This window comes from Diorhabda sublineata, chromosome 5 (assembly GCF_026230105.1).
Source record: "Diorhabda sublineata isolate icDioSubl1.1 chromosome 5, icDioSubl1.1, whole genome shotgun sequence".
NCBI lineage: Eukaryota > Metazoa > Arthropoda > Insecta > Coleoptera > Chrysomelidae > Diorhabda > Diorhabda sublineata.
In genome coordinates this window covers 28644272-28656978 of record NC_079478.1, presented here as the reverse complement: position 1 = coordinate 28656978, position 12707 = coordinate 28644272, and the positions used below count along the sequence as shown (strand labels likewise).

Here is a 12707-nt window from a genome sequence, read left to right as displayed (position 1 = left end):
AAAGTCACAGTTTCATTTCTATAGCAATAAACTACTCACAGCTAAAATATCTAAAATTTCATCAAAATAACGTATAGGCCATTGTGACAAAGTTAGTCGAGCACATCTATTCCTCCTTTGATCATGGTATAAAAGTATAAAACATCTGGTAATCTCGAAAGGCAGTCGATATCTCTTATCGAAATAATTGAGGAAGCAAGAACCTTTTATTGTTTTGCAGCAGTTTAGGTTACCAATATTTTGTAGTCTTGACAATTAAAGATTTCTCTGGACCACGTATTAGCATCGATGGTGGAATCTGTGGCTTGTATTTCCTCATGGTTCCAGCAAAAGTAAGTTTTTTCTCGAGTAATTTTTCCGTAAGCTCATAAAATGCGAACCAATTGTTAGATGTGATGTTTTTATGTATTCCGATGGCGTGTACCATTTGGAACGAAAATGACCCGTAATTCTCGAAAAGTTGCTAACTCAAGGGATGATATTCTTGTAATTTCACAGTCAAAACGAAGGTTGCTCAAACGAAAAAGCTTTTTCATCATGGTACTTCTGACTATTGGAGGACATGTCTTCAGTGTTCAACCCTGAATCCTTTAGCACTGCACTCACATACAATAATCCAATCATTGCTTTCATCTCCAAAACATCTGTACGGGCTAAGAAATATTGAGGAGAATTATATTTGTTTTTTGATTTATCAATTTCTTCATTTGAATGATCAACAATTTTATCAATGATTTCTTTGCTTAGAAATATTGAAAAAAGTTCTGACTCCCTTCTAATTTCTGATGTTTTTTCTTTCGGTCCTGGTAAATGAAAGACTATATTTCTTGAGGGAGTTCTATAAAATTTTGAACCTAAAGGTTTATCCGCCCTAATTGTTTCTTGATCTCTTTCCAACTCGAAACTTGTGTTATTGGTTGTAAATCATATTCACTGTCACTATCTTCAAAATTATCTCCATTTATTATAACGTATTCTTCCTCTTCGGAAGTCGACTCATCAGATAGAAAGGCTTCATAGTCGGATTCCATATAATGAGGCCGCATTTCTTCTAACGCCTCTTCTGGAGTTACAAAATATATTTCCCTCTCCATAGTAGCTCAAACAAAATAAGATCAAACCGTTCAAAAATAGTTACTGAGTAAATTGGGGGAGAGAACGAGCTAAAAGTAAGATAATTGTTACTGGGAAGTGACTAATTGGAAAACCCGCTCAGGTAAAATGAGAAATAAGAATAACTCATAGGATATCTAACGTGCAGTAACTTTCAAAGCTTTCACGCGATTGCTATTCTCAAAAAACTGACGCTAGGGTTGTATCCGACTCCAACCGTACCTTAGAACAGTTTTTACGAAATAAATTAATTCACGGCCGCTCTATATTTTCAATCGCTACTTATAATGTTAATCGATTTATTAATAGAATATTAGTGGATGTCCATTCATCTCAATTATTTAAAATAATATTCTCATGTATATATACTTCATAAATAAACGATAATAATAAAACAGAATCTTCTGCAAACGATGGTGAAAGATATTGGTTTGTTAGTGAGGTCCCAGGTGGATGATCGGAACTAAACTCGTCCCCAGGCGACAAACCCCATCTGTTTTCGAGCCCTTCTTATAAAATTCCTATTGCTCCCATCACTGCCACTTCGACTCGACTTACTGAAGCGAATAATACAGCGATTTACAAGACAAACAAATCCTCCAACATTCATCGGTTTGTATTTGTCTGCTGTTGATATAACTTGAACATAATTGAGTATTATCCTTCTAAAACAGAATAATGATACAATTTTATCATTATCTGATCCGAATTCATCCATCATTGAACAAATGAAGTATATATATATATATATATATATATATATATATATATATATATATATATATATATATATACATATATATTTTTGATGATTTTCGGTAAATATTTATACAGAGTGAAATTTATTTTTGTTGATATATGAATACTTAAAACAAATAATCTTAACCACATCGATGAACTGAACGATTATATTAAAAAAATTTCATACAATATATAAAAGGTTTTACATAAAAAAGAAACAAAATATAGATAATATTCATACCTGAACAAAATTGCTCCAATGTACCAATAAAATTGTAATTCTATTTTCTGTAATTATAAAACCAAAGTATTCGCTGTCATGTGCGAGACATAGTCGAAGACTTAGACATCCAGTCCTTCCAAATTGTACGTAAAGAAGAGCTGCCATGAAATGACCGATGTGGAGTACTATAGACTAAAAAGTATGAATTGGTGAGTGAAGGCTGTAAGGTTCAGTTCGCTAGATAGCCCTATCATTCGGTTAACAACGAGGATGATTCGTTCGAAAAACTAGGATCTGCAAAACCACCAGTGGATCCAGAACATCGGTGTACCCAAAGGTGTAGCAATTACATCTATGAGCTGTCTTACCAATCAACTGCCATGATTAAATAAGTGACTAGTCTCTTAACCGGACTCGATTATCTAAAATGCCATCTCCATGCTATCGTCATCATGGAAGTACGGACTACAATGGGATTGTTGCATGGAGGAAGAGTAATGCTCTCACTCATTGAATAGTATACCATTATTTTGTCACTTAACTATTTTTCTATTTGTTACAGGCAATTGGGATTACCAAATATCATGTCAAATTCCGTGGACCTAACGCCAACGGAGCATGCAGATCGTTGTATGAAGCTGGATTATTTTATAGAACCACAGAAACAATTATGTGCAAGATATGACAAAATATTACCGGTAAGTCCAACAATAAACATTATTTGCAGTCACTTAATAACTAAAGCGTACATCTAATTAATTAAATATAAACTATGTTGATGGAAATTAGGAGGTAGAAGAAGGCAAAGAAAGCGCAGATCTAAATAACTAAAAGAAGTAAAACACCAATATGGTCTCCAAGGAGAAAAATAATCCAGAAAAATTGATATGACAGAGACGTATTTACTATAAAAAGTGAATATAGGAAACATTTATATAACGCGACCTGTGTTTCTTAAGGTGTCTAGTAAAAATTGAAAATCAAATTTCCGTCTTTCTTCAGGTTTTCTCAGGTTGGATTTCATTTCATTTGATTTTTCCAGTTGAAATTTCATAAATTAACTAAATATTCATAATGAATATATATTTTAGAAAATACAACTATAATAAAACAACAATAAAACAAGTTATTTTTTTAATTTAACTAATTTTTGATCTATTGCTGCAAACTGTTTTTGAGAGTCTTAAAGTCTTTTTGTTTATTTTCAGTTTCTCTCTCTGTTTTTCGAGTTTTTTTGCAGTTCTCAGCAAATCTTGTGCTTTTTTGTCTTTTTGAGCTGCGCTATATCTTAAGCAGGCATTCCTCATAGTGAGTATCATAGATTTTCAAATATCTACATTCTTTAGTCCTTCAATGTTTTGTGGAAAATCGTACATTAATCTGACCTATAAGTGTTTCTTGTTTTAAATTTTCAACCAAAATATCTTTATAACAGGAAAATTTCTCTCTGCTGTCGCATTTTCGTGAGAAATTATTAGAAGAAGTTGCACCACCTTTTTTAGACTACTGTTTTCGATAATTTCAATCCAAAAATTATCTACTCTATCACATCTTGAATAGTTTTTCATCTCATTTAGAGAGCGTCGCATCTGTCTGCAGTCAACAAAATGTCAAATTCTCAGACATCAGTTGAACGGATTGTTATGGATCGTTGTCAGTCTTATTGGGATTAAAGAAATCTATTCCTTTATTTAATTTATATGTAAAGGGGAATTTTTCCAAAAGTTTGGAAACTATATACATCAAACAGTTTCTACAATCCTTGCGGAAGATCAAAATGCCCTTATTTTAACTCCAATGCATTTTTTCAAAGTCGCTCTTGCGGCATACCCTAAATCGATATCTTGGAGTTTTTTGAGTTTGCAGAAGAAACTATTGGCATCTCTTTTGAGAATATTAATTTTATAAATAGGAGTGCAGTTACGAGGAATGTTCAATATATTGCTTCGATTAGATAACTGAAAATTCCTGAATTATTAGATAATTCCCATCGAATACCCGATTTTTCCCAGCTCTGCCTCTCCCGTCTTTTTCTCGGTTTTCAAAGCTTCTAGATACCCTGTAGATGTTCATACAACGCACACAGCTTCATACCTCGTTTCTTTACTACTAGCTGTAAGAGAGCTCGAATATAGTAGTCAATCAATAACTCCGAGCAACCAAAACGATCCTTAAAGGCTGCTAAAGCCTTAAGATTATTTTTACCTGATGGGGAAAAACTATCTATGAGTTCATTTGTTCTGGATCCTACGGCTGTCACTTGAAACAAGTTTTGAAACATGTTTTCGTCAACAACGCCTTTATCTTGGTCTTACTAAAAACCTGTGACCAAAATGCAATCAAATGAGAAATATCACCATTATATGGACTTAACTGGAGCTTAGACAACTTGATTCTTTATTTCGCCTAAACCTTCATTAGAGATAAAAGTCGGAGCAGGTTACATCAAGTATTCAACTCGACATTTGATGATATTTCAACTCATATTCATGACAGGTCCCAATGTTATGTGTGAAAGCCTTGTCAAACTCAGCCTAAGTCGTTTCAAACAGCTCAACATGGATTTTTTCATTGTTCTGCATTAGCTCAACGTATTTACCTTCAAGAAATTTGAGTCTTTATCTTAATCAGTTCGACGTTTATCTCCGAAAAAAGCGGTAGCAGTCCATAGTAAACTTTCGTGAAGAACGCGTTTCACAATCAAATTAACTAATTGGTTCAAAGCCGGAAACAAAAAAACAGATACGAAACAAACATGAAATTTAGATTGCACACATACATGTGAACATACTGAATCGAATGTCCGCCTACGTTTTCAATAACCAGACAAAGATGGCTCTAGAAGCTTTGACTCCCAACAGTATGATAACAAAAACAACCAAATGGTGTTGAGTGACACATGTCCAGTTCCAAAAGTACTAATATTAATTTTTGTTAGGCTGTATGTATAACTACCTAGTGCCATCTGAGGATACACAACAAGCGTCATAAAAATTGATTTCAGTAGGTACTTTGGGAGCTGAAATTGCGTCACTTAACACTCCTTGGGTGTCTTTGGAATCCTCTTGAAACACAAATTTGGAAAATAATAAAGAAAAAGCCAGTGAACATCAAAAAATAACTACGTAATATCATTCACAACAGTATTCCCGCCAACGCTAAGCCACCGAATACATTAACACTAGTTTAAGCAGCATTACTGATTATTATTAAGTGTGTTGCGCAACCAATGTAATAATCAGTTATTGCCTAGTCAACGGCAGGGAAATATTTATGTCAATGTTATCTTGAATCGGCAAGTGTATTATGAATAATCGGACAACTATAAGTCCAGATAGAGCAGTTTTAGTTAAAAATAGAGTAAACCTGCAAATTAAAAAAATCGTAGGCCACAGGCAGACATACACCATTTTAATATAAAACGCGCGTTGTCCTCTCGTGAAGGGCTCAATTAACACCAAATTCCCAAGAAAAGAGAAACCGCGCCAGCGCATCTATAACCACTACCCCTCCCTCTCGCGGTTGTTCAGCTAGGCCGCTTGCTAGACTGTAAAAATGTGTGAACTTGTATCACTTTCGAAAAATATCTCGACAAATACAATGTACACGTTAGGGATTGGACGAAATAGCCAATTCCAGTATAACAAAATGAATCCAACATAGTCGCTCAAACTGTATGATTTTTCTTTTGGAAAAGATAGTTAAGGTATGCCTGACCGTCTCAGAATTACTTCGAGCCGCCCAAAACTGCGACAAGAGATATCATCTAAAAAATTCACCAAATGGTCCTGAACGACCGTCCGATTAAGGTTAAAGGATAGAAGAGGTAGTCGGCATATCAAAAGAATGCATTTGCCATGTACTGATTGAAGAATTATGCATGTGTAATCTATCCGCGCGTTGGGAGTCGGGTCTGATCAATTTGGGCCAAAATTGTATACTAACACTTTCTGATAGAAAAACCAGTGAAATAAGTGAATTGCAAAGGGCGAATCTTCACCGACAAAGGCAAAGACAAATGATGCCGACCGTTTATTGGGATTACACTTCAATCTGGTTGACCACTAATCGTATACATTAAATCTGATCCCCAACAATTTTTTACTGTTTCCTAACCTAACTTTGACTAGCAAAAGAAAGATTTTCACTACACCTATTTAGAGAAAAAAGATGCCGATATGTGGAAAAATAAAAATGATTATGGAAAATAAATGTCTTATTGCTTTGTTAGGTCAAAAACTCTCGTCAAAAAATTCCTTCTACTTTTTCTTACATAGTACAATATACGGCCGTGAAATATCATTGAAGTATTCATCTGGAAATTATGGGTTCGGCTCTTTCGTCGCCTCTAGACTTGTACTTTAATAGAATAATTCACGGTCTTGAAATGTAAATTACTGTAAGTTTATAAATGCATTTTATACATATAATCTGAATCAAAATTTTTAAAAGTAATAATGAAATGTACGGTTTATAATCGGAAACGAAAACGGCAAAAGGAAATTAAAAATGTAAGCACGAAATTATCAACATGTGAAATCTAAGATCACAGAAAGCGCTTTTTTTATGTGACAGCCGTCTGTTAAGAGGATTAATTTATTTGTTATGCAAGTGAGTTTCATTTCGGCATACAATTTTCGTAGGATGAATGGTCAGGGAGTAAAAATGTTAGTGTCTCAAAACACCGGCGACAGACTTCAATAAAAAGTACTCGCCAGAGAAAACAGGCCATCCATTTTTTTATATTATCCATTTTTTAATTGAGTTGAATAGATGGGAATTTTGGTATGCGATGCTGGTCAGAGGAACACCCGATATATCTTGTACTGAAAAAAAAACATTTCGTGATCTAGAAAATCACGTATCCCACAAAATGCACTTTTGACCCTTTATAAATAATCACAAAGGAGTTAATTACTCTAGCATTACTCTAAGTAATTTTTGCTTCGTATTAACAGCGAAGATTTTTTTCCACATCATATGTAGCAGATTTAGCACCATCCAATTTATGGTTATTCTTTTCTCGAAAATAAAAAGGGCTTTATAAGGGAGATAGCCACAACAACACAGAGCAGACGAAGCCTTGCCAGAAATACTTTCAGTGGATTCAACGTTTGCAAATTTTACAATAAAAAGCAGTACTTTCAAGGGAATTAACGCAAATCTTCTGTTAGATTTTTACTTTATTTCTAATACAATAATTTGCTGTGTTTTTTCATTATAATTACTTCTTGATTAAGTTATCAGAGCTTCATAATCTTGTCTAGTATTTTAAAGAATCTAAAAGATGTCTTCACATGGAAATAATTCGTATGAAATTAAGAAAGTTAATAAATTTTTTGCAACCATTTGCTCAAATCTGTAACCTTCTTCTATCCATCCTAATATTATTTACACAAAATTTGATTAAGTGGATTATACCATATATAGAAACTACGCATAAAGTTATATATTAGGTACGTTGAACCCAACAAATGTCAACTTCATTGATCTTTATAGAAATTTTATGATTTCGGTGAGGCATTCAAAAGCTATCAATTGGTTCGGAATTCCAATTTTTAAAATATGCTAATTGAATGAATTATCACATAAAAATCAAATAATTTGGACATCGAGAATCAATTCCGAAACCCATACGATTCATTTTATTAATCACTATTCAAATATGTACGTAATATTCATATAAATTATTTTCTAGATATTAGGAAATGGAGCTCGCTTAGCTGTAGAAGAATGTCAAAATATATTTTTGTTCAGTCGATGGAACTGTACTACATTTCTTGAAAAGAACAACACCTTTGGAAATGTTGTCACAATCAGTAAGTATTATTAGAATTAATTTAGTTAACTCTCATGGGTGTATATTAACCTTTTCTATCAGCTGGTTGTTTGACTGTATCTCATGATTTGAAAAATTTAATTAATATCATAAAGTACTTTTCCCCTTTCGTGCATTTATTGTTCGATTGAAAGAAATTTTAGTATTTTGAGTGTCTAAAACTTGGCAGTGTTAAGAAATAATAATTGTTAACACAGTTATTACACACGGATTTCACCAGAAACGGTGATGCACAGTGGGGCCAGATCTCAAAAACCTGACCAAAGCTAAAAAATTCAAGTTATCGATGTAAAATCTCTCACTTGGTTTTCGGTATCGCTGATTACGTATTTTATGTGAAATTTATAAAAACTCACCCATGGCATGTTACTTGTGATACATTAGATTGATATTTTCACTTGCATTCTCGTAGAGATTCTATTTTTAAATCCGAGGTAATACTGCTGACCTATAACCTGAAGTTTTTGACTTACCGACATGCTCATAATAAGAACATACTTGAGTATATCTGTGTCGTTATTTACTCATCTGTGAGTTTTTCTCGTTCGGAGTTCTATTAGACTTAAATTCAAAATGATGGAACCATCTTCTCGAAACCATGTTTCTATATTTGATCATATTATTTAACTCCACATATAAAATTAGGTCAACTTTGAATAATGTTTCATATACCTGTGTTTTAACGTTCTTGAGATATACCCTTACAGGCAGGTTCATTTTACACGTTTGATAATTCAATATTCAGTATAATAATGATTTTTTCCAAGTTGCATCTGTCTAAATAAGGGCGTACTCATATAATGCCGTCCAATGATTCGATTGCCTTTTAACGAATATTTTCTTGCATTAGATATACATATCTTTAACATAAATAAAAATTTATAAAATGAGGGATCTAGGCCTATGGTAGATCAAACAAAATTTATTTTCGGCAAGCTTATTTATATAGTCTTTATAATCTGCAATTGATATTAGAAGAACTATACCTGCTTTTCGTGGTTCACAATAGAGAAATTAAAATAATAAAGATTTGCAGTTTTTAGATAATCTACGATGTCTTCTCTCATTTGGAAATATAAACTTCCCACATAACCAAAAGGATCCTTTGCACTTTCTACTATACATTTTGATTAAATTTGAAACCATATATCCTATATTCATATCCCAGTTCACTCAATAATAATATCACTATTAAAACAATAGTTTTGTTCGCTGGTCAAATTCCGAATCAGTTTACGCACTTTCAAAATTGTCCTTCGGGAGAGGGAGTCATCGACCCGCAAACGATAATTGAAATTTGAAAGTGCGCATGCGATTGCTCCCTAAAACGATTCGGAATTTGATCCGCGAACTAAACTCATATTTTTCATAATCTTTAAAAATAAATTGATCTTTTCAGGAAGTAGAGAGGCAGCATATTTATCAGCAATATCAGCAGCTAGCGTCGCATACGCAGTCACCCGAGCTTGTTCGAAAGGTGAATTAGCTGAATACTGTTCTTGTGATACTAAAATAAAGAAGAGAAAAACACAAAAGTTCAAATGGGGCGGATGTTCAGACGATATAAGATACGGCGAAAACTTTAGTAAACAATTTCTGGATGTCCGAGAAGATCCAAATACCGCTATCGGACTTATGAATCTCCATAATAATGAGGCAGGCAGACGGGTCAGTATAAGTAAAAGTATTCAAATTTGTTTTTGATTGCCGGAATTCTATAATTGTAATTCCGAGTTATGAGGAAAATGAGACAAATACATTGTTTCATCAAAAATATGCAGTAAAGAGATCACAAATTCAAATATGTATAGAATCATAAAATATCTGTTATTCGTTAGATATATATTTTCAATTGTTCACAATAGCATAAATAATATTCGATTCTACTTACGTATTACGAGAGGTATTTTGCAAAACATCAAAAGATGCAGCTTTAATGTCGAGTGAAAACATTAATATAATCCAAGAATGTTCTATTATCGTCGATTTTTCAACATCGATGTCAAACAACATTAAATAATATCGTTAATATGGAGTGTAGAGGTAAGGAGTACCCTCCATCTGTAAACAGAAAACTACTTATTGTTTAGCCCTCGTATATCAAGTGGAGATGGTATGAATTTAGCAAAATAAAAAAGTATGCTGGGTTAAAAAATTTACTATTCAACTTTACTTGGGTAGTTGAGAAACATACAATATTCCAAATCTGAACTACTTACGTGGTCAAAAATAATTTGGTAATCATAACCTTAAAAATTCTTCAAAGAATGTGGATTTTCCTTTATTTTCATTTCTATTAAGAGTCCAAATAACTATTTACTATCCTCAATAAACACTTTTGGATACACTTCATAATCGATAATGAAATATTGTTAATTAAAATTTATATTGGAAGGGGAGGTGGGCAACAAACAACACATTAATGTGGATATTTTTTGCTGCAGTAAAAATCCAATGATTTCAATTAATTTGAAGTAATCTGATTGAAGACAACCAATCAGTAAAATATTATACTGATAACAAATCTCATGGGCTGTTTCAACTTTATCAATTTGCCATGTATACATATCGATTCATTTCGATTTTCAAGTTTAAAATATTTAATGTTTCAAAATGACACGATTTTGGTTATAGAATATTATAGAATCAAACATAAAAATATCAAAAATATACCGTTCACAGTAAAAAATGTGTGGAAAGCATTTATGGCCAATGATAGAAAGTATCAATTAGATGGAAATCGGGCGGCGAAAGAATTATCGTTAATTTTAAAGGATTGGGCTGTGTACATGAGATGATTCAGAGTTTAAAGAAACTACGGTCAAAACCATGTGGAACCTAACAAGTAAGCTGTTACAAGAAAAATATTATAAAGAAATGGAAGTTATTAGTGTATTCCAACAAGCGCAAGATGCCCGCTATTCTATACGACATTCCTGTAAAACTTTAACAGCATTAAGTTCCGTAGAAATAACGAAAATGATAAATTTATGGAATGATAATACTCCTGAAGGGCTGTATTCAGTAAGACTTGCTAAAGTTGCTCAAGAATGTGTACTAAAGCAAATTTTCAATAGAAAACAACGGCGGTAACGTTTGTCATGTCAGATTATTTAGAAAATTGATGTCATAAAAAGAGACTTTGGAAGAAATACGATTCAAAATTGGACAAAAACTCCTGTCAAAGCGATTAGTTTGAATACCAAAAAAAATTACTAATCACTCCAATATATCGACCCCGGTTAGTCGATTGACTAATAGAACTAATAGTGGTTTACACGTACACGATCAAAAGCCTATAAAAATTACGGCTCGCAACAATGCCAACTCAAAAAATTCTACTTGAATATTGACGATAAACATCCTAATCAAATTATTAACAGTATTAACAGTTAACAGTCCGATTATTTCCTGCTGATTAAAAAAAAATTGTATTATGAATCTGAGAGCTTCGCAATCTTAGCACCTCATGTGGGGAATTCCGATTGACCAATTATACCATTAAAAGATAATTTGGCAAAAAATGTCATTTAAATTTATTAATTGGTCAATATTAGAAAACTTTCTGACGAATACGTAGATATAACCTGCCTATTTCGTCAAAAATCATACTCAAATTCAAAATCTGAGGCCAGTATTGTAACGGTAGGGCCCATGAACCTTGTGTAGGCCAGTAAGTGTGAGGAATTCACTTTCTAGTTTTGTGTATAAACGTGTATTTTTGATATATTTTTAAATTTATATTTCATAAAATAAGCTTCTTCCCGGGTTTGAGTGAAAACTTTGTTGTTAATTTTTGACTTTCTAAAATTACTAGTCAATTAAAATTATCCCACGCTCAACCAAAAAAAACCGACGCCATGATCTTGTCTGCAGGTGCAACGATCTTTGTCCTTTTTGGAGCCGGTTCTCCCTTTTCAATTCATTGTTTTGATTAATCATTTGTGTGGTATTTTTCAAGCAACTATCGCTATCTCTAGGTCAGGCCAGGTACTTCTGGAACCTCTTAATAGCATTGGTAAATAGTTGGGTTTTGTTCAAAGTTATATAACTTATTTTGTTGGTAGATATCGACGGATAAACAGCGAATATATACAAAATATTTCTTTTGTTCACATTATGGAGGCGAGATATCCTTGAATAAAGAGAATCCTTTTTTATGTTTTTGTTTAGGGATTCATATTGTGAGATGTTCACATTACATTACTACTATCGACGTTACTACTAAATTAAATTAATTAAACGTTTTTGGAACTATCCAACGATCAATGGCTGATTATCACTTGCCAAATACTACACCACAACTACTTGCCTCAATCGTACTTAGCCAAAAACATTTGTATAGAATCTCCACTTCCCACCAAGTATGCCGAGAATAAGTCAAATAGTTTTAGGGAATTGGATATAAATTTTTTTTAAATTAAGAAAAACATTAGGGAACAAAATTTTTGTCCATTTGATTATATTATTATAATTATCATTTTACTTTTGTAGAGCGTTCGATCACGAATGCAGCGTACTTGCAAATGTCATGGAGTTTCAGGCTCCTGCAGCATGCAGATTTGCTGGAGACGACTTCCTCCATTTAAAGCAGTAGCAGAAGGTCTTTTCCAAAGATATGAAGGTGCTTCTCATGTGAAGTTTGTCGAAAGGCGACGGAAAAAATTGAAAGCAGTAAGTCCGGATTTGAAGAAACCCATCAGGACCGATTTGGTCTTTTTAGACGACTCGCCAGATTATTGTGAGAAAAATGAAACGTAAGACATTTAAAGTTTAATAAACAGATCAAAA

The 12707-nt window shown here is 33.0% G+C and overlaps 1 protein-coding gene across 1 annotated transcript in view; it reads left to right on the top strand.

The window, feature by feature from the left end:
• LOC130443877 (protein Wnt-1-like) overlaps window positions 1-12707 on the top strand; it is a 158990-nt gene that overhangs the window by 138532 nt on the left and 7751 nt on the right. The window contains exons 2-5 of the mRNA XM_056778754.1: window positions 2640-2775; window positions 7776-7896; window positions 9316-9584; window positions 12411-12673. Of these exons, the coding sequence (XP_056634732.1) occupies window positions 2640-2775; window positions 7776-7896; window positions 9316-9584; window positions 12411-12673 (789 nt within the window). The remainder of the gene's footprint in view (window positions 1-2639; window positions 2776-7775; window positions 7897-9315; window positions 9585-12410; window positions 12674-12707) is intronic.